At 36.9% G+C, this 23,994-nt stretch overlaps 2 protein-coding genes across 3 annotated transcripts in view; both read right to left on the minus strand.

Moving 5' to 3' along the window:
* Window positions 1-15,720, minus strand: part of LOC107568635 (UPF0606 protein KIAA1549-like) — a 62,017-nt gene extending 46,297 nt beyond the window's left edge. The window contains exons 1-2 of the mRNA XM_016254607.1: window positions 15,546-15,720; window positions 13,327-13,480 (exon numbers count right to left, since the gene is read on the minus strand). Of these exons, the coding sequence (XP_016110093.1) occupies window positions 13,327-13,420 (94 nt within the window). The 5' untranslated portion in view covers window positions 13,421-13,480; window positions 15,546-15,720. The remainder of the gene's footprint in view (window positions 1-13,326; window positions 13,481-15,545) is intronic.
* A 7,020-nt stretch (window positions 15,721-22,740) lies between these two features.
* The window catches only part of LOC107568633 (homeodomain-interacting protein kinase 2-like), a 113,917-nt gene continuing 112,663 nt past the window's right edge, over window positions 22,741-23,994 (minus strand). For both annotated transcript variants that reach the window (XM_016254606.1, XM_016254604.1), the window contains exons 14-15: window positions 23,798-23,958; window positions 22,741-23,714 (exon numbers count right to left, since the gene is read on the minus strand). In XM_016254606.1, coding sequence (XP_016110092.1) covers window positions 23,253-23,714; window positions 23,798-23,958 — 623 coding nt within the window. In that variant the 3' untranslated portion in view covers window positions 22,741-23,252. The remainder of the gene's footprint in view (window positions 23,715-23,797; window positions 23,959-23,994) is intronic.

Here is a 23,994-nt window from a genome sequence, read left to right on the forward strand (position 1 = left end):
TTATATTCATATAATTTATATTATATATAAATATATTTAATATAAAAAAAATTCTGAAATATATACATGCATGTGTGTGTATTTATATATGCATAATAAATATACACAGTACACACACATATATTATGTAAACAAAAACTTTTATTTTGGATGCGATTAATCACGATTAATCGTTTGGCAGCACTAATTTTAATTAAGGATAAGGATTTTTAATAGAGACCGCACTCACCGCACATCACATCTTTTAGCCATGAAAAAAAATCAGAATAGCTTAAGTATACAATTTTATATTGGCTAAATAAATCTCCATGACCTTTCAAAGTTTTCAAGGACTGTGGGAACCGCCTGTTAAATGTAATTTTGAATTAGAAGTGGAATTTAAGGCATTGTCAAATCAATTCTGAATGGCGCACAACCTTGTTCCTGTGTGTTAATACACTTGAGACAAAGATCTGAACTTGAGTGCAAACTGGGTGCAGAAATTCTCCAACTGCGAGAGAGACGAGAACAAGAAAAAAAATACTCTTTTTTTGAAACAGGTTTTTGAAACTCTTCCTTATGTAATGAGGAAGGTGGGGACACACTTTAACTCCTAACATTGGGATGGTCTCCAGAGAAGCAGACTTTTCCATGGCTGGCGTATTGTGTAATTCACTGGAGGACGCTCAAGTTTCCTGCACGCCCCCCCCCCCCATCAGCCTTCTTCGAAAGACAGGAAGGCCAGGCCTGTAACTGGAGCGGCCCTGAAGACTTGAGGGCTTCGTGCTCAGGGCTGAACTGAACTCACTGCGTAAACTTATGGACCCTTCCGACTACAAAGCAGCCAGACTCCTGTAGAGAGGAGAGAGAGACGCAACTCTCACACTGAAACTCCATCAGGCGAGAGCTTTTAACAACTCTGTAAAACATGGTGCAAATTATAATGATTTTAAAAGGTTGAGCATGATGCTTTTATGGTATTATTGTTACTAAACTCTTAGTATTCATGATTCTTCAACAGAAAAATAGCAATACGAGTGTGTCCGTGACCTTCACTCCCAGTCAAAAACCAGTAAAAACAGTAATACTGTTAAATATTAAAATAACAGTTTTTTGTTTTATTTTTATTTATTTAAAAATGTAGTTTATTCCTGTGATTCAAGCTGAATTTTCAGCATCATTACTCCAGTCTTCAGTGTCACATGGTCCTTCAGAAATCATTCTAATATGCTGATGTGGTGCTCAATTATTAAAAATGGTTGTTATCATTACTCTCTTCTTATTATTATTATTATCAATGTTGAAAACAGCTTTTGCTCCTTACATTTGTTCTTCAGGATTCTTTGATGAATCGAAAGTTCAATAGAACAGCATTTATTTGAAAAATCTACTAGGCCTATTTAAAAAATAGCAGCTTCATAAACGTTTTTACAGTCACTTTTGATAAATTCAATGTGTCCTTTCTGAATAAAGGTATTATTATCATTATTTTAATCTTACACTACCATTCAAAAGTTTGGGGCATCACAAAAATATTAAAGGGGTCATATGATGCTGCTAAAAAGAACATTATTTTGTGTATTTGGTGTAATGAAATGTGTTTATGCGGTTTAAGGTTCAAAAAACACATTATTTTCCACATACTGTACATTATTGTTTCTCCTCTATGCCCCGCCTTTCTGAAACGCGTCGATTTCTACAAAGCTCATCGTTCTGAAAAGCGAGGTGTGCTGTGATTGGCCAGCTATCCAGTGCGTTATGATTGGCCGAATTCCTCAAGCGTGTGACGGAAATGTTACGCCCCTTAACACACTGTGATGCCTGCGGCAACCACATGTGACGACCATTTGGGCGGCGTTATGCAAATCTTCCCACACAGTGAGGTAGATATGTGGGGGCGTGTTAGAACGAGGCGTTTTAGGAGGGCGTGGACCAGTCTTAACTTTTATAAAGAATATCTCTTTGGATTTGAGGTGTTAGTCTTTGCAACTTTACAGATCTTCTTTATGCACCAAGAGCTTGTAACACTCCAAGGAGAAAGAAAAAATTGAAATCGCATCATATGACCCCTTTAAGCAGTAAAAACTGTTTTAAACATTGATAATAAGAAGAAATTAATGATTAGCATATTAGAATGATTTCTGAAGTATCCTGCGGCATTGAAGACCGAAGTAAAGACTGCTGAAAATTGAGATTTTCCATCACAGGAATAAATTACATTATTACAGTAAACAGACCTTTTAAATTGAAATTATATTTCACAATATTACAGTTTTAACTGTACTTTTGAGCAAATAAATGCAGCCTTGGTGAACATAAGAGACTTCTTTCAAAAACATTAAAACAAACTTAATTATTCCAAACCTTTAGGAGATTTTTCAATACTCTAGAATCTACCATAAATTCCAATAGATGGAGATGTATGAAATGTATGATTTGATCCATTTTATTACATTTTACATTGATGAATTAATTCCCCATAAACCCCGCTGTGCTCAGATGTAACCATCTGTTCAGAGTGAGATGGTCCAGACGTGTGCTGAACCGTACACATATGTGAGCCCAGTGCAATATGGGCATCCATGTCAGCCTTCTGTCATGCTGTCACAGTTACCTTAACTATAGTTCACAACACATTCACAACACTGGGACCACAGTAGTCAATTATAATGGCTATGTGGGTGAATGTCGCACATAGGTCCTCTTTGACTACATTTAATGAGGCTGAGTTTATTCAGTAATAAAAAACAGAAATGATACTAAACTACAGTAAAGTGTAAATAACAAAAGGCTGCATTCAAAACAAAGACAATAAAATGAGATGAATGAAATATCGGTATATAGATCTGTAGTGGAGGTCATAGTTGAATGGGTGGTCTAAAATGACCCGGTTGAATTTTGATGTCGCTGACATGAGCCCAGTGCTATCTCAACCTCCCAGACCTCCATTCACTCAGTTCCTTTGACTAAAAACTAAAACAGAGCCCTCTTATCTTTGAGCGTCACTTCAAATGAGTGCTCTACAGAACAAATGCTGAGAAAGTGTTGACCACAAGTCTAGGCTTTTACACACATACAAAAAAGGTTTCTGGTTTGGAAATGGTAGTTTAACAGTGCAATTTGTGTAAATAGTGGTAGAGCAGTGGTACTATTAGTCAGAAATATTTATTTTATATATATATTATTATTAGTTATATATTATAGATAGATATGGACAGATCACATTTTCCATGATTTGGCAGGGGATGCAGTTCATTATTGAGTTATTTTGAATGTTAAACTGTATTTGTCACAATGTGTTTGTGTACAGACCATTCCTTAAAAAAAAAACTATGCACATTGACTAAAATTGGGACTTATTAAAACCCCCCCATAAAACAGTTTGTTATAATCAGATCTAATGGCTGAGGAATTTACAAAAAATAAAAAAATCCTAATGAAGAAAAGCTGGTTACACAAAACTGTACTTTCAAACAAAGGAAAGACATAAGATGTCTCCTTTAAAAAAAATTAAACTAAATAAATTTGTGAAACACCAAACAAAACAACTCTTCATGACATCATCATAACTTTTTCTTACATTTTGCTGGCTGAAGCCGGGTAGCCTGTCAAGATCGCGTGCTAAAAACATACACTAAAAACCATACCAGGACGTTTACACTTTTTTTGACGTCAATAAAGGCCATAAAATGAGAAGAACTGGTCTATGAATGTAAAATCTATGGGACTGTGGAAAACTACCTTGTTAAAGGGGTTTTACCCCTAAAAAAAGGCCAAATTACTTGCAGATGTCTTAGAACAATGGTGCAGAAACAACACTGCACACTTTCACTCCGACGAGGACAAATTGTTTTCATTACAACTAATTAACATGAAAGAAAATATGTAAACAAACAGTAAAAGTCACAAAAATCTTATATTTACAGGATGCAAACCAAGCACGAAACCATAACGCGAAAATGATATCCTTTATTTATGAAAGTCTTTGTCTTAACCAGTGACAAAAATGATAAGCGATGCCCAACAAGATATTACATTGGCTGCCGAGTGTTAAATCTGATTGGTCCAAAATCCCACTCCATGTTGGTGTATACTGAACATTAATGATCTTTGAATGGCTTTGATTTTGATGCTCTTATGTTTACCTTATATGCAAGAAGTTATCTTTTACAGAAAATGACCTTGTCTACAAGCATTCCCTATGGTCCAAACTAAACTAGTATCCTTCAAAACACACACAAACTCCTCCTCGGCAATGCATGGGTTCACCATCAAAGAAACTGGTATCCAACCGTCCCGGTTTCTCAATGGGACTTTGTTCGCTTGTCCAGCAGCCAGTGGCCTCAGCATCCAGCTCCTGTGGCTTTTGATGGGTCTGGCGTATTGATCTGTTCCCAGTCCTAGAGGCGATGAATAATGAATGCACTCATTGTCATCCCTCACAGATAAGGTTTCACTTGTAAAAGTGGCAACACTTGTAATTAGCCAGGAGTTTTGCGCTGAGCTCCACGCAATCCCAAAAACTCAACAACGTTCTTCAGGAGGCTCTGACATCCGGTGTGAATTCTGTGAAAGAGCTTTTCAATTACAAGAATAATAAGTAGGGTTACACCTGCATGATCGTGAGTCCACGAGTGCTCTCATCTCTGCCTAAAGAACATCCTTTTTATGCACCGGTTGCCACTGGTGATAAGAAAACACAAGGATTCTTTAAAAACCATTTGTATAAAGCGCTTATTTATAGTAGACTGCCCTATAGAGCACAACAGTCGGATTGAAGTAGAATCTTCTTCACTTTCTCTATAAAGAAATAGATTTTCATTCATGCATAAAGCTTCAGGGTCTGCCATGAGCTCCAAAACGGTTAAACAAACAAACTAAAAAAAGTTTCAAACTCTCTGTGAAGAACTACACTACTAGGGGTGTAACGGTACACGTATTCCGGTTCCCGTGTCTGAGCCGTGACGCCACGCTGATTTGTGCAGAGCGGAGCGCAAGTGAACTCGATCATTCCTTCCTCTGTACTACTAGTTTTAACGCGAATAAACATGACTGAACATCTCATGCCTCATGTAATTGCTCAATCAGTGTTTCAACCGCGGAAAGACATCAACAATACAGCGTGGAAATCAAACGCAGCTCATTAGTTCACTAGAGAAATTAAGTCTAGAGAGGAGCATTATATTTTATAATGAGTATATGGCAGACCCTTAATTACTTAACGTACAGTATGTTTAAATTAATCTGTTATGAAACATGCTATGACAGCCATTGTGTAATTGAATACATTTTAACAAATAACTTAGAAATTGTATTATTTATAAGTTAATTTAAAAACTGCATTATGGGCAATTTACATGTTTGCATACAATTTGTTTATTTTTTTTTTAAGTTGAGTGTTGATCATCTATTTAAAAATAAATAGCAATTAAATTTAAGTTTGGGTTAAGTTGTGATGCCTAATTGTAACCTTATAATGTAAAAGGTCTCCCTATAGTTTTAAGCATAAGCTGATAAGATTTTTATCACTAAGAAAATTTTAACTATAACTGAATGTATTTAAAGAAAGAGCAACTTGTTCAGTAAACCATACATTTTTTTTTTTTTAAAGTTTAGTTTTCCCCCCTGCTGTACCGAAATCATACCGAACCGTGACATTAAAACCGAGGTACGTACCGAACTGTCATATTTGTGTACCGTTACACCCCTATACACTACCCACGAGTTGTTGTTACTAAAGAAACTAAAACCACACCAAAACACGGTGAGCGCTTACTCTCAAGAAGCATTGCGAATAACGTAACCAAATCAGTCTCTCTGCAATCTTTATTAAATTATTGTACTATACCGTTCAAAAGTTTGAAGTCGGTAAGATTTATTTTTCAGTTTATAATGTTATAATAGATTTCTTTTCGTAATAAATGCTGTTTTTAAAAAGTATCACCGTTTCCACAAAAACCATTAAGCAGCACAACTATTTTCAACATTTATATCAGACGAATGGTAGTAGTGTACCTACTACCCACGAGTTGTTGTTACTAAAGAAACTAAAACCACACCAAAACACAGTGAGCGCTTACTCTCAAGAAGCATTGCGAATAACGTAACCAAATCAGTCTCTCTGCAATCTTTATTAAATTATTGTACTATACCGTTCAAAAGTTTGAAGTCGGTAAGATTTATTTTTCAGTTTATAATGTTATAATAGATTTCTTTTCGTAATAAATGCTGTTTTTAAAAAGTATCACCGTTTCCACAAAAACCATTAAGCAGCACAACTATTTTCAACATTTATATCAGACGAATGGTAGTGAATATATTGAACTATTTTCCAATAAACATCATGTTAAATTTAATATTTATAATAAACATCCAAATATCAAAAGTTGTATATTGTACATTTGTTAATGCTATTCACAATGCATTAAGTGCTGCATAGTTCTTTGTCCCAAAAATGGAATTCTAAACATACTTCTGCAACCAAGACTGCTGAAACACTGTTGCACTCTATTGGGATGCACTGATTTGGACCACTTGGGCTACTTTTTACATAACTAATTAATTAATGCTTGTTTCTTACTGAAGCTTAAGCTCATTTTAACAGCTTAATGGGCTTGAGCAAACATCTGCCATCTCTGCCATGGGGAAAGCAGGGCCACATGGATCCATGCGACCCAGTGAATCAGCTCTGAATCAGAAACATTATTGGGGCATGCTAAGGAAATCATCACTAATGCTATTGCTCATAAGTTAGAAGAAATCCCCATCCTTAATCATAAAAATTAAACTTTGGTGTATAACTTCTCTTTTTGTGCTACAGACATGAATAATCTGAAATCAGTGTAGCTTGTTGAGAAGTGTGCTATTACCTCTCTAAGCAATCAGACCTACAATTTTTGCCTAGCAGACAATAAAACAGGTGGACAAATACCCCCAAGATTTACTTTGAAGGGCCTTCAGATAGTGCTGGGCGGTATACCGGTTCATAAAGAATACCGGTGTTTATTTTTGTTATGATATGAATTTTTTAAATACTGCAATACCGGTGTATGTCACTTAAACAACGTTCGGAACGCGACACTGTTTGAAAGGGGTCCCTTTTCACTGTTGCACTGTGGTGAGGGAACAGCTGTATGTGTTACTAAGCGTGAAAGTTCCGAAACTGAAGCTGTAGAACTAATAGAACGTGATGACACAGAAGAACTCATCCACAATATCCACATTGACCACCACAAATATCCACCACCCCACGCCATCAGCTCCCGCGTCTCACACACACACGAGCGCGACTTTAGCACTAGATTTAGCAACTTTCAGACCCTTTTAGCGGCTTTTTTTCGACAGAATATTCATACTGACAAACCTAGCAACTTTTTTGGATAAACCTCAGCTATGGTTCAGTTGGAAGATTTTGCCAGTGCTGTCCCGCGAACGCGAGGTCTGACTTTCCCGGAGAAGTGTCGCCTCTCTCGCCATCTGTTCTGTGCAGTGAGCGGCAGAGAAGCAGCGCATTCAGTTAGCCGCACTGCAGCCGACTCCTCAATAAATGAGTACAAAACAGCGTTTCCTAGCACCGGTCCAAACTGATTGTTTGGAATTATAAATATGAGAGTAGTTCGTCTGTTAATATCACATGCACTTTTTATTTATTATTTTTTTTTTTAGTTTGTTACTCAGACGCAGGCAGTGCGCTGCATGAGACAAAAAAGTAATATAGCCAAAACAACCGCATAGCCGCTCTTTGGTGTAGATGCATGTTGATTTTATCAGACGATGCCGCAATTATAAATGAGAGTGACTCCTGGTTAACATGTATTAAAATGGGTCGTGTTTAGTCACTATTTAGTGTGGTATTTTTTGACAATATTCACTCACCATGACAGTAAAATAGGGCATTCTAAGTCAATATACCGCAGTATTTCCTCTCTCAATCAGTAGAAAATATAGTTAACACCCGGTCATGCACGAATGCACCGTGAAACCGGTATAATTTTGAAAAATACCTTGATATAAATTTTTGGTCATACCGCCCAGCACTACCTTCAGATATATCAAGGAAACAGACTTATAACCACCCAGAACACTCTTAAAAGTAAAACCACTTAAAACAAATTAGAAATTGCATAACAATGACCATTCGAAACACACAAGTATCTTTTTGGACTGTACCAGAAATTGTGCAGAATATAGAGTGAAATCCCCCCCCCCCCCCCCCCCCCCCCCCCCCCCCCAAAAAAAAGTATTAATAATGCACAGATAAGATGCAACTGAAATCACAGGACACAATGGGGAAGCAGAACATAAACCAGCCACCAAATCCCCCACATGCATGTTATTATTAGACTAGCACAGCTTACTGAGGATATCAAGTTACTTTCCACTCACAGAAGCTTCTATATTGTTCTGATCTGCACAAGACCAAACACCTTCCCCCCCCACCAATATTCTGTTTTTTGCACTTAAAATTTTCTGGATTCTGTTTTATTCTGTTTTTAAGTGATCTGGGTTCCATTTTAATGGTTCCATTTAATTTTTGTTATCAAAAAGCATGTCTAAATAACTGAAATCATGAATCTTACACAATGTAACAACAATATACTAAAAGTTCCACAAAAATTACATTTTTTTTTTCTCATAAATTCTTTTTTATTTTTCCCTGTGGTTTCCATTTTCATTTTCTGGATTCCATTTTAATAGTTTAATTAAATTCTAATAATCAAAAACCATGGCCAATCAAATAAATTCTGTGTACTGTAAGTTCCATTTTTATGACTGGATTCTGTGATTCTGTCTGCTTTTTCCACACTGTGGAAATCCTAGGACTCTAATGATAAAAAAAAAAAGCTTAAAGGGATAGTTCACCCAAAAATTTAAATTCTGTCATTAATTACTCGCCCATATGTTGTTCCAAACCCATAAAACCTATCAAAAAAAAGCTTTCAAGGTTAAATTCTGTACATCCACATCATTTAGATGCCAGTCAAAGCAACAGTCGAGGCTGTGGAAACTATACCAAGGAAAGCTGTCTCTATATCACCCTTTGAGAGAGCTGGGAATTTAACCAAAATTAAAAGAAATCATAATTTGTATACACACAAACTCACTGTCATTAGCACAGCTTATTGTGAATCGTTGGGCGGAGTTTGATGGCTCCGCCCACTAGTGCTGTGTCCAATACATCGATACGACGATGTATCATCACTGAGATCTGACGATACATGTATCGATACAGCTGTCCCAGTATCGATATCGTGGCATGTGCGCTGCAGTGGGCCGCGCTTAATTTGAATACAAGAACACAAAATGGAGTAGAAAAGTGCAAGGTTTCTAAAAAAAATTATGAATAGAGCATAATATATAGGGTACAACAAGGTTTAATCTGGCCGCAGAGGAACACAACTGGGGTTGTCTGATATAAAAGAGACGTAATCCCCGAAACAGAGCTTCCCACTTGCGCAATACGGAAATATCTGCTAAGTGTGTTACTTATCTTTATCAACCTGGCAACCATGTGCACACACGCTCTCTCTCCACTGTGGATAAAAGTGCTTGCTTTCTGAAAACACTGGTTAGCTTGCAGTTTAGCAATCTCCACTTCAATATTCTCTTCTCAGAAAAAAGTAATTCATCAAGTGTTCATTCATGAGAGAGAGAGAGAGAGAGAGAGAGAGAGAGAGAGAGAGCGAGGCTGTGTATGTATGAATTACCACCGTTTTGCCGCGTTTCTCTATTAACAGTGAAGCTGTGGCTTTAATTCCTTTAGAAACGATGATGTTATTAGCTTCTTGTTGAGAAAGCTAATGTAGCTCTTCAGCGATTAAGCTATTTTATTGATAAAATTGCGGGTCAATGCTAAAAAGAATGTCTGTGAAACATGATCTGACTAAAGGTGTGTGCGTGAGATACTGTGAGTGTGAAGACAGTGTATTAATTTAGAACTCTTATCATTTTTATTTTTTAAACATAGAGAGTGTTGATTTGTGCAATGATAACCTACCAGCAATGTTAAGATAATTTTAATATATTAGAATGAGTACATTACAATATAAATTTATTAGAACGAGCACATTATTATTTATGTTCTTAAAAACAAGATGCTAACAATCAGAATATTGTACCTGGTGGGGAGTGCCCACTGTAAACATGAAACATGTCATTACCTATATTGTACTGTGGTACAGTTATGGAGGCCCTTCATAATGCAGAGGTCAACTGCCTGCTCTGCCAATAGTTAGAAATGGCACTATAGTATGCAGTGTTTAATAAACAGATGTTTTACTAAATTCTGCTAAGGTGAAATTCAGTGCAGTCCCGTATCGTGATACGTATCGCATCGTGGCCTCTGTATCGTGATATGTACCGTATCGTGACTTTGCTGGTGATACACAGTCCTACCGCCCACCACCGCTTCTGCTCAAAACCAGCAACATGTGCTCAAAACACGAGATGCACACAGTCAGCTCTTCACAGATCTGTTTAATGCCTTTAATGTTAATTATGACTAGCCTCTCCCATCATTATGTAGTGGGAAAAAAACTGTCTGACCTACATCACAGTGCCAAGATGAAGTATAAAATTGCAGAGCAATTTCAAAATGCATGGAGTCAGACAAAAACAGCTGTGAGCTAGCAGATGATGGAAGCAGCCGATAAACTGTAGCAATTATATTGCATCATATAAATGTGCCTGATATACGAGACCTTTCCCTTAAAAACTGGCAAATATGTGGTAATTGACTACATGCATAATTATAACCTTTGTATTGACTCATTGAACCTAGACTAGACAGCTCCCATGGAAAAATAAATTCTGGACAAAAATAATTTTTTTTTACCTATATATTTTAAATAAAGGCGCTGGCCCAACTTAACCCCGTTTTCATGCTCTCTATCGTTCCCTAGCCTTCAAGGGTTTCTTATGTCAGGCTTTCTCAGATCACAAGAAGAAGGATTCTGTCTCAGTTTCAGAGAAGCCACATAACTGACAAGATCCTTTCAGGTTCTGAATGTGACAGATCGAGACGGAATAAATTGTCACAACAGACTGACCTAGCTGGTATCTATGACATGTTTTGATGGATTTGAATATGAGATATGGTCCTGTCTTAAAGGGATAGTTCATCCAAAAATGAATTTACTCACCTCAAGCTGTTCGAAAACTGTATGACTTTTTCGTCTGTGGTACTAAAATAAGGTATTTTGACAAATGTCTATACCATGGAAGTTGATCCAATTGTTCCAGCTGATTTGTTTCCAAAGTCATGCAGGTATGGACTGACACAAGGGTGAATAAATTATGACAGAACTTTTATTTTATGGTGAACTATCCCTTTAAGAATCAAAGAAGTGTATCACCGAAAATAAACACTATTCCACATCATTTCTTTTATACAGCTTTGCGATATGTTGAAATGGATATAAATGGACTGTCAACACTGCGCACTTCACTCAATTATATGCTCCTAATATATTGATTTTCAGCATGAACGGACGGGTAATAGGATGAAACACATAGCAGTCAAGTTTACTCTGAAAACTGATCTACAAGAATCTTCTTGAATGAATGATCAACACACTTTATTTAAAAATGAATGAGTTTGCACTAGGGACAACACTATAATATATAAATGAATCAAATTCCATCTAAAGATGTCTTTCTACCAACAAAAAGCATCCAGCTGCATGATTTTTTCCCCCAGTAGCCCAGTTTTTTGTTCTTATTTTGTCTTCATAGAGCTCTTTGATCCAAAAATTCCTCAACATACTGGCAAGACCAGTCTTGTAATCTACCCTAAATTGTTATTTAAAATTATATTAATCCAGTACAGTGGTCTCTAAATGTAGGGGATTGCTTGGGTTTCAAGACAACAAGCTTGAGTTCGTGACATGGATTAGGGTAAATCTAAAACCAATGCAGACGAAGTTCCACCTAAGCTAGAAAAAGCAGTCTTTCGTCATCATGTTGACAAACTGTAGAGGATCTGGTCTGCTTTTTAACTAAAGTGGACATTTTAAAGATAATTTCCAAAAACCTTAGACGAGACTAGACTAAGAAATTAGAGTTTCAAAGACTAAAAGATGCCTTCAACCTTGGTTTAAAAAAATTAGATTCTGAAAGATGAGTCTCTTACAGTTGAAAATTCAACTTAAGGCCTTAAATATTTACTTGAATTGTGTAAGCAAAGCCGTAAAGCAATTACATAGCCACAAAATAGGTCAAATTAAGGTTTGTTCCCATAAACTAATTGACAGTAGGGGAAAAACAATGTTAAATATGCAAATAATAAAATGCAACTAACTATACAGTATAATGTGAGCAGACTTATGATAGAAAAATAGACTAACCTAACCCTAAAATCAGTGTTGGGGGTAAAGCATTACTTTTTAATTTACAAGAGAATATCTGAGTTACTTTTTCAAATAAGCAACGCAAGTTACTTTTTTTTTTCCAATTTATTGATTGACAGCTCTCCTGTCCCCATGTTGAGAGAAATCAGAAGATGTTACTGTAGTTCTAAAATAAATATGAATATGCATTCTCACTCACAAAAAAAAAATAGATTCAGTATTCCTCAAAATGAATAAAAATAATGCAACTCAGAATATGACGCAAACCAGCAATAATTAAATGTTAAACAACACAAATATGCTTTATGTATCCCATTCTATTAACCAATGTCTTTGCTTCTGACCTTCGATGATCCAGTTCAACCGTACTAATAAGCAAAAATTACTCTAGACAAACATTTGTGTGTCTTTTTTATTGCTGAAGTGTGTTGAAATTTCTTCTTCTGCATTCTACTGTACGGATGTACATGTACTTTCCCTTCAGCCTGAGGCTTATTCATTTCAATTTTGGTGTGAAACGGCTTTTATATTTGCCAAAAATATAACTTTTTTATTTTAAAAACAAACAAGCAAGCCCTGTCCAGATTTTTTAAAGTAACGCAGAAGTAACGTACCGCATTACGTTCCATAAAAAGTAACTAAGTACCGTAATTAGTTACTTTTTATGGAGTAACGCGATATTGTAATGCATTACTTTTAAAAGTAACTTTCCTCAACACTGCCTAAAATGGACGGAAACCATGTGTTGTTGTTGTTGTGTGTTTCCAATCAATATCCAATATCTAATCAAGGATAATTATGATTTGTGCAGACCGTATTCATTTTGAAAAGGCATTTGTCATCATGTTAGAAAATCCGACACGCGTGTAAATTACCAAAATGTTTTTACACTGTCCTTAAAACTTTGGCGTAATTCCTGTCATCGTGCCAATAAACTCATCCAGTTACCGGCTGCAAACTGATCACTCATGCCAAATGAACAGAGCACGACATCACTTACCTGCAGCAGGTGAATCAGCGATCACCATGGAGACGAACATCAGCAGCACGCACGCGGTGACCCGACTACGTCCCTCCATCATTAGACCCTCCATTTAGTGAAACTCATGTTTCGTCCAAGATGATCCGAGGAGAGATTAACTAGTCGCCGTGAACTGCAGCAGATGAAAACAATACCACTCTTATATAGGTCACATTTTCAGCACGACTTCGTGAATACTCCCGTAACCAAATCTAACGATTTAATCATAAACCGAACAAATGACATCTTGCACATGCCTAGAAACCGCAGCTGGAGATTTTAACCACTAAAGTGAATTGCCATGCTGACTGAGTGACACTACAAGAGCTTGTGCAGAGCGCGGAACTCACGGCTCCTTTGTTCCTTAACTTGTCCGACTCATTTCCACGAATCGACTCTTTTGAATGATTCGTTTCAAAGAACCGACTCAAAGAACAACGGCGTTATTGCCATCCGGTCGAGACATATTAAACGCTCATAACGTTCTAGTGAAGTCATCTGTAGGGTTTTCATTGTATTTACTCGAGATTATTTTGGAAGGATTTGGAATTCTATATGAACAGAAAAATAGAGTGTATGATAGAAATTTGATGTACTTGTTTATACAGAAAACGAACATCTGAATTGTACATATTATACATTTGTTTATTCTGTTAGGAAAATTCCAGATACATAAGAAGAAGTGGGCTCAATGTAAACCAAATTTTGGACATTTTATAAATGACATGTAAATCTCTTAGAACAAACAAAAAACAAAAAAGCATTGAAAACATGTAATGCTCTGAAAGCATTGAACTTTATGTAATTTTCTTCCTTTTTTTAATTTCTCTGGCAGCTAATAATGTTAATTTGAGCATGTGAATATGTAATACCTCATGTTCTTGTGGCATTAAATTAATAAAGGTCATCTGTCGGTATTTACGGCTATTTATTCCATTTTTACGAATAAGATAAGTGTGTTAATTGTAAAGTCCTTGTTGTTTGTAAGCAGACATGATCCAGTCTGTTCTGTATGTGTCTGTGTCACACATACAAGTCGTTTTATTTGGATAATTTGTGCTATTCGACTATTAAAGTAACTTTGTTACATTTATCAAATCCTCAATAACTCCAAATGTTTAATATCACTTACATTTAGTCATTTAGCAGATGCTTTTATCCAAAGCGACTTACAAATGAGGACAATAAAAGCAGTCAAAACTAACAAAAGAGCAACAATATATAAGTGCAAATGACAAGTCTTGGTTAGCCTAACGCAGTACACGTAGCAAGGTGTATATATATATATATACATATATATTATACACACACACACACACACAAACAAAGAAGAACAAGTAGATAGAATAGAAAAAAATAGAAAGCTAGTGTTTGTTTTTTGTCGTTGTTGTTTTTTTTTAAATAAAGAACAAAAAAATGAAAAAGATAAATATAGATAAAGTAGAATTATAATAGAATAGAAAGTGTTCGAGTTAGAGGGTCAAATAAAGGTAATATTTCACTTCGGACATATACGAAAAAGATGAGTCTCTATTCAAATGAGTCGGCGAATCGCACAGTCGAGAACCGCCAGGACCGATTCAGACAGGCAGATTCGCGAACGAATCCTTTTAAACCGGTTCAAAAGATTCATTAAAAATATTCAGTTCACAAAAGCGATTCGTTCAGGATTCGGACATGTCTGCCGTGCGTTAACACGCGAACCGAATCTCACGGAGCAAGATCCAAACATAGTTTGCATAATGTGCAGCTTTCCAAAAGACAAAACTTAAACGTAGACATACTATACTGCATGCCTTAGAATCAACGTGAAGGTGTGTGAACTCATCCGGGTGCGTTAAAGCCCCGGTCAACGCGCTTGTTGCACGCGGATTAGGCTTCTAGTCGGGATTTCCAGTAACTGTTTCGTGATGGTTATGAGAGAAATGGTTTTTAATGTTATGACTTCTCGTCGTTATTACACCTAGTTGAACTATCTATTGAGACTCGCTAGAGAACATACTCTTTCAGATGTGTTGCTGTATGAGTCTTTTATCAGTCGCCGTCCATATAACTTGATTCATTGACGATGCAGTTAACTTGTTGCAAAATATACGTCTAGAAACGTAATCTTACGTCTGAATCGGATTTATATTAGTTTATTTGAAATCAGAGAAAGACGTTTAGCACATGCACAGCCTAGAAAAGCAACTCCTTACCGTCAGAGCAGACCGTTAGAACGGTCCTAAATCGATAGCGTCCATATCCAGTTTCAGATCAGGATTAAAGCTTCTGTTTTGCATAATTGCATGACACATCGAGTGATTTTTTTTTCCCCTTACGTGTCTGGATCCTGTCTGAGCATCACTCACTTTCTCAGATGCAACCACTCTGTGTTCGGGATTGCACTAAATCCTCCCCTGACAGCAGGACTTGGAGTCTCTTGCATGGGCTCTACGGTCATTGGCTCCCCGCGCCGTCCTTCAGTAATCCGGGTTAGGTTGACACCTCCGCCGGCGGCTGGGGTTTCACAGCAACGCATTTTGTTACCGGATCTTGTGTGGCTGCAACATTTTCACCTAAACCAAGTAGAACATTGTTTGGGAAGGTTTTACACGTGAGGAGATCCCATTATTGTTAAACGATTCTGTACACGAATGTATGATTTGGTTATGTCACAGCACAATCTAGTGGCCATGAGGGCAACTTTTGGTTGCACTTTATTTTACAGCCCTGTTCCGCACATACTATGTACTTGTTATAGTAATTACAGTAACTGGCTAATGACTAGGTACTAACCCCGAACCTACCCTTAACCTAACCCTAATTTATGTAGTTACCTTATATTATCTAGTACTTTCTTAAAGTACACTGTAAGTGCAGGTAAGTGCACGAACTGTAAAATAAAGTGCAACTCAATTTTTTTGTACACAAACAATATGAACATAAATTACATCCAAAGCTTTGTAACAGATTAACCCTTTAACTGTCACCCGTCCCCTCTGTGGGACGCCTAAATTTACTTCACTGTATTACAATTAAATCCTAATCTAATCATGACAAACTATATCGTTGGAAAGGTCTAACACTCCTAAATAGATATTTTACCAATGTCTTTGTTAAAAATGATGTAGGAAAAGTAATAGATACATTTTTGACAAGTGTGTGCACCTCAAAAATCTACATCGTAACAGGAGTTCTGACCTTTGTCACAAAAAGTCTTCTTCGTTGCCTTTTTCTCGATCACACTTTAGAAATCATCAGAAATTGTATATCAGTTGAAAACTTAAAATCTCAAAATGCATCCTTTGAAACCCATTTTAAAATCAAACATTGCATTACCATGAAAATGGAGCATCAATATCATGTTACAAAATGTTTTCGTTCATGAATTATACAAATGTAAGTTTGGATCGTGCACTTTCACGTCTTATGTTCAAAAATGTGAGTGACAGTTAAGGGGTTTAAGCCCAAAAAAAGTCATGTTTATTTTATATTTATTCTAGAGTATGTCTTCATGACTTTATGAAAAAATACAGTAGTAATATAACACACACAAAACATTTTAAAAAGGATACACACACACACACACACACACATACATATATATATATTCCAGAGAATATCACCTGAAAATATTATGAATATTATAATGAAATCACATGCAAAATGATAGAATGAAACCACTGCTAGAGAAAATACGCATTTGAATATTTAGATTTTTTTTTTTTTTACCTCAAAATCTTATAAATTACTGAAATATAGTTTCTTACTGTAACAGCTATAGCCCCAATCTTCACACTACTATTCTTTTATAAAAGGGTAATGAGTTTTGGTTCACCAGCATTGTTTTTGGTGGTTTCTAAAATGTCTGGTTAGAGTGCACAAATGCATAGATAAATGCATCTTTTTAAAAATGTTTGTAGTATAAAAAAAGAAGGAAAGAAACTCACAATGACAGCATGAAAATACAAGACTGATGCCGTGACTTAACAGTTTAATGTAAATCCAAGACAAAGTGTGATTACATTTCTACACATATACAATATGCATATGTGAGCATACAAATTTCCTTTAATAACTCGATTCACCTTGGAGACCGAAAAATGATCAAAAGTAACAGTGAATAACAAGCTATAACATAGTTCACCACGACGCGAGCCCCTTCACACCCTACAGTTAGTAAATAGAACGATTAAAATAACTATATTCTTCTATAACCCCCAGGTTTGTTAAAAATCCTCCATGAATTTACACTGCTATCATTAGTTGTTGAAGCCTAATAAAATTCACTCAGGTTTTTTGTTTTTTTCTACAACGAAAATTATTAAAAGAAGCACACAACATTTGTAATGGTAACACAAGCGCTTAGTAGCAAGTACTCAATTTTTAGGAGTTAAATCATTCTTATTATTCTCATTATTATATTCATTTTAACATTCTATAAAGCCAGTAAAATATCCATTCTCATAGCATACTTAATAATATTAGCCTAAGGTACAAGGTACATATAATGCTACGTTAACAGATTGAAATAATGAGACATCACACTTCTTCAAATCCCCAATAAACAAAGCAAAATTATAATAATTATAATAAAAAAGGACAATAAACAAAGAAGTATACCTGGAAATACTGCAGCACACAATAGCTTTGACAACAACTAATGTGATACACACTACTGAGAAAACCATACAGCAATTGACAAAAATCAGGGGTCGGATGCTTTCTTAGGTCTTGAAACATCGTAGAAAAATATTTAGTTTTTACATTTGACTGTGAATGTTTGCAGCTGTGCAAGTAGAAAATTGTTCACGTCTTCGATGGCTGCACAAACGGCTACAGTGCATCACAGCTACATAACGGGTTTACTGTGGCGACTCGTGAGTGACGTTTCTGCACAAATACGTTCACTTGTGTTCACTGGTGATTCGTAACTATGTGTGAAGAATACGTTACGTTTTACACGCTTGTAGTAATGTCACTCTGTAATACACACTCCTGACAGAGACTATGCTGTAGATTAAACAACAACAAAAAGTTGACCGATGAGTGTTCTTGGGCGTAACGATTATTGTTTTGCTTTTTGGGGTTCTAAAACAACGTATGAAGATGGCCGTATTGTCATATTTGGCCTCTTAGCACAATCATACACAAGTTCAATGGTACATTAACCCCTAATGCTTCCGTTTCAGCCCACACATACGAGAAAAATCAGATGAAAACAAGCAGAACCACTTCAGTGACAAAAAAGAACAAGAATCCATTGTGATTTCTGCAAGCTTGGAGTTAATTCATGATCGTGTGCTTTACAAGTGCTGATTTGGTTGCCATCCAGGGTTTGACTGGCAATGAGTGTTTAGGAATGTTTTTCAGTCCTTATAATTGCGGAAATCCATCGCTTTCTGTAACGTCGGAAGTTGGATTTTGATTGTAGGTTGTATATTCATGAAGCTACATGTGAAACAAAACCCCCAAAATCACCAATACAATACATATTCACACTTCCTTAAAGCTTCACGCGCAGTTAATAAAAGAGAAGGCAGAATCTTTACATAAGATGGAAAACTAAATCGTAAATTGCATTAATGCTTCTTTCTAGCGCATTTTGGTAACTTAAAATTACTGTCTTCATTAACGTATACAGTTCAGACAAACTGAATCGCAAAAAAAACAACCTTGACTTGTTCATAATTCATATATTTGTAGCGTCAATACAGCTTTCTATGATTTAAATGAGTTAAAACACATCAAACTGCATAATTTGGATTAAAATTCATTCAAATTTGGGTCAAATCAATGCTAGATCAAGTGAAAGTAATTACTAGCCAGAGCAATCCAACATAATCATGATGTGTTGGTCAGATAGTTTAGTCTGAAATTTTACATTCATTTTGTACTAGTGACCAATTCATAAACGGTAACGACACTGGATTCAATTCACAGGCCATTATTTGAAACACTAATTTATATATGCGATTCTTACATATGTAGCTAAAACCAAAATAATAAAAAAGCTGAAATTTAAAGCTGCAACGTGGAATGTATGCATCACTAATGGTACCAAAAAGAACTGAAAAAACAAAACAAAACAAAACACACCCCCAATTTTCAATTGGTTGGACTAACAGCCACACCCACATTGCACACCATTGGTGGATCTAATGCTGCTGTGTGAAAGCAAAGCGATGTTCAGTGTTTATACTCTTATAAGAATTACACACAGCAGCTTTAATAACTGAAATAAAGCATTAATGTGGGATTGGCATTTCTAAAAAAAAACAAAATATAAGGGCCTTATTTCTCACACAAATCCTCTTAGATTCAAAAATGGGAGATTTGTCCTCACTAACACTGACAAAAAGTATGAGAAAGGTACAAAAACAATAGATGATACTGTGCTAACAGCAACTGCACTCAGTTCATGAGTGTGCATTATTTTTGTCATCTCTATTTTGCCATCTACAGGTTCTTTTCTGACACCGACCTGATCTAACCTGTATTTTTTAAAAATGTTTTTCATTTTCCAAGTGTCAGTGAAACTCACTCTGTCTTCTCCATTACAGCAAGGGACACGTCTGTGCATTAATGACATGCTGAAATTCTTTGGTGGGAAGAAAAAAAGTCCTTAAATGCCAGCGGAATCCAGATTTGGTCGTTCAGGCCGGTCCCTGTGAGGTGAGAGAGACTGGAGACTACAGATCAGTGCCGTCAGAAATGGCTCCTTCCGGAATGGAATGTTTTACGCGACTAATGTCGAAGGAGCCTTTCTCAACTGTGTGCTTCAATGAGCATCCAACTTAAGCTTAAACAAATATTTGACAACAACGACAAAAAACTCTATTGGCATCCTAAGTCATAACACGCAGCTTTATGAATCAATCTGACAAGCTAGCAAACCGAAAGGCTTGGGTACAACATAACTGGTGTCAGATCTAGGCCGAGCACATGGACAAAGTCTATGATTCCTACCAGACGAGGGTCCACATATGAATACTAAACATCACAGTTACATATCGACCACCAGAAATCAAACAAATGATGCTTGACATATAACAAAGAACATCAACTCTCTACGAGAACACAATATACCTAGCAAAGTAAAACAATAAAATAGAAACATCTCAAGTAAAAACTACTTCAAATGCAAGTTCTGTGGCATGACGTGAGGGCAGAATAGGATATATTTGATATTCCATAAGCATGTGTTCATCAGAAGACATAAAAATGAAATACTTTGTCCTAACCAGGCGCATAATTGCCACAACCAATCTGAATAAAAAATCTGAATCACAGCCAATCAAAAATGTCCGGTCACTGCAAAAACAAAAAAACACATGGAAGTGATCTTTTTCTTTCCTTTTTATTAATTAATTTGAATCAAATTTGAAGTAAACTTTTGATTATTTTGAATTCCTTCCGTTCTTAGATAATTCAACTAGTAAAAAGTTTTATGAGGTTATTTTTAGTCTCTTATGTTCATCAAGGATGCACTTAATTAACAAAAAACACAGTAATATTGTGAAATATTATTGCAATTCAAAATAACTGTTTTCTACTTGAATATATTTTAAATGTAATTTATTCCTCAGATGCAAAGCTGAATTTTCAGCATCATGACTCCAGTCTTCAGTGTCACATGATCCTTCAGAAATCATTCTAATATGATGCTTTGGTGCTTAAGAAACATTTATTATTATTTCTGCTTAATATCTTTGTGGAAACTGAGATACATTTTTATCCAAGATTCTTTGATGAATAGAACATTCAAAAGCAACGTCTTTCATTATGATCTCTGTATGTCTTTACTGCAACTTTTGGTCAATTTAATGCATCTTTGCTAAACAAAAGTATTAATTTCTTTACAAAAAGAACAAAAAAATCGAACATACCCAAAACCTTTGAAAGATATTTTATATAAAGTACTATATAAACTTTCCTTGTCTTTTTAATCGCTTTATTGCGGAGCACATGGTTAGGACACGGTGTAAATGATTGGCTAGCATATCGATGTTAAATAAGCAGCAAAAAAAGACAAGCATTGGCCCACAGTTTTCTACACTTTTGTTATCTCTGTACTGACTGACACCTGTGGCATAAGTGATTCCTACGGTAAGACAAACAGTGAAAAATACGAAGCCAATATTGATTTCCAATGCATGTTGTTGCAGACATCCTCATGCAACCAGGGGCACTTCGAACCCCGAAGTGTACATGAAAATAAAAACCCCACAGATCTTCTTAGAACCTTGAACGAGCGCTTAAATCAGAGTATGGTGTGCAGTCGTGCTGCACGGCTTCTTCGGCATCTACCAACGTGCTCAAAGCCAACATGCTATTCTCATTAAAAATGTGGAATTTGCCCTCTCGCTTTCCCAACAGTTCCCATCAAAATCCACAAGCACCTCCTACTCCTAATAAGACTCTCCTTCTCGAACCCTCCCAGGTTTCTAAACCAAGTCAAGCCTTCCGTAAACAGACAACCTCTTCAAACCTGGTATGTTTTATTTGATTTTTAGACAAATAGTGCGTCCCGATCTTAAACTGATTGAATGATACTTGGCTTTTCCCATAAGATATACATTTAGTCTCCCTTTTATGACATTTGTAGCCTAAAATCAGTGATGTTGCATTGATTGCAAGTACTAAAACGCATATGTACAGTAAATACGCTATATATAATTATATCCACTATCCAGAACAAAAGTTACTTATCTTTAAATGACGACTTTGGTTCGTTACCACAGGCAAGTATCTTTATCTTTAAATGTAGAAGACCTCATGCACGCTAAACGAGAAGCATTTAAACAACGTTTAGGGCTAACGCTTACACCTGGAACTGAAAAAAAAAAACCCCGAAACAGCTCGAATGAATATGTTCAACCTAGGAGCCAACTCTCTTGTGACTAGTGACTTGCATCTGGTTCTAGAGGGTTTCCAGCCAAGTAAACTGTCGTAATATATGTAAGGCACTACGAGGTAACAATGATAAACCTAAGACTGTTGAGGAATAGATGCGCAGAGCGCACACATGCACGCAAACGCACGACCGACTACCGTGTTGAACATGCCTATGTTATTGTAACCACTTTGTGCAATCACACTGAAAGAGGAAAAACAAGAATCTATTGGTATCAGAAAGGTTCTTCATGAAATCAACGGGTGCAGACTGCTACATTCTACAAAGAGGGGCCCAGCTAATGTTCTACGGTATGACAAACGTATTTTCTTTTCTAAATGTGAACACAAACAAAAAAAAAGTCTATAAATACACTAGAAAGTTTTGTCGTCCTATTTCCAGAAGATTCCTCCAGGTGTTTTGTCGGAGAGCGCGGCGGAATATGCACGATACTGCTCGCCGTGTGTAATTTGGAAACGTTTAAGACAGTTCAAGGCCATTGTTATGTTTTTTTTTTTTCTTTGAAGAGCAGCAGATATCCGTATTTCACCTCATCCCAAAAAAATTCTTGTAGGAATTTAAAACATCCACGTCATGACCTCGGCTCAATAGTCGGTGAATGAATTCAAGAAAGGGAAAAGCAAATAAAATCTCCCTCGAATTAAACTCTGTCTCTCCCAAACGGCCTGTTGATGAGACCTTGTTGTAAAAGAAACTACGAAAGCAAAATCTCCTTCTTCTGTTTTAAAAGAAACGAAACCTCCACATCACAAAATAAAAAGTTAACTGGCCCTTTTGAGAAGGCGAACTCATCTAAAAAAAAAGAAAAACTCCTCAGTACCCTTCTGTTCCCTCTGAGAGTACACTTCCTCTATCCATCGGCGTCTTCATTGTCTTCAAGTTTAAGCATGAAAGGAACAAGGGGATGGGGTTAAGGGTCGATAGGCTTCAGCATGTCTCTCTGTCTCTAGGTGGGATAAGGGTAGAAATGGAAAGCAGCGATTGGCTGGGCTCCAGTGTTTCAGCTTTAGAGGTAAGGGTACTGGTTCATCTTGGTGGGGCTCAGCGGGTATCCAGTGTAGACAGTGGAGGCAGGAGAAGCACTGATGTAGGTCTGGTGCGCGAATTGGGCCTGGTACTGGCCGTGGTGCAGGGTAGGAGAGGGCAGCATGCGGTGGCCCATGCTAACAGGCACCTGGTGGACGATGCCCGGAGGGTAGCTAGCGTGCTGGACTGCGTGACGGGCCGAACCCTGCGACGCGACCAGGTGGGCCACCGTGCCGGTGGAGCCCAGGGCCGTGGGGGCAGTGTAGGTGTAGAGGTGTGGCTGCCCGGTCAGATGAGGAGCAGCCAAGTGGGGATGAAGGTTAGCTGTGTGGGTGGGGCTGTTGTGGAAGGAGTACTGAGCCTGGGTGGCCATAGTGGGGGTGATGTAGGCCTGCTGCCGCCGGTGACCTCCGTTGCGTTCAACTACCATGTGCTGCTGGGCCTAAATGAGGGGATATCACCATATTACTTTTGTGGATAAATAAATGAACTAAGAACCAGGTTTGAAATGCAGGACTAAAATACCTGGCTGAGATTTAGGGGCTGCTGCTGAAAGGGGTGTGGCCCTGTGCGCTGCTGCCGGTATGACACGCCTCCAGCCACGCCTCCTGAAGAGTGGTTGTTGCCAGACAAGCCCCCATTGTAGGTTTTGAACTTGTAGGTGGAGGTCTGGTGGTTCACCGTGTCTATTGGAATTGATAAAATATATACAAAAATTAGAA

Source organism: Sinocyclocheilus grahami, unplaced genomic scaffold, assembly GCF_001515645.1.
Source record: "Sinocyclocheilus grahami isolate Dianchi unplaced genomic scaffold, SAMN03320097.WGS_v1.1 scaffold1265.1, whole genome shotgun sequence".
Lineage (NCBI taxonomy): Eukaryota > Metazoa > Chordata > Actinopteri > Cypriniformes > Cyprinidae > Sinocyclocheilus > Sinocyclocheilus grahami.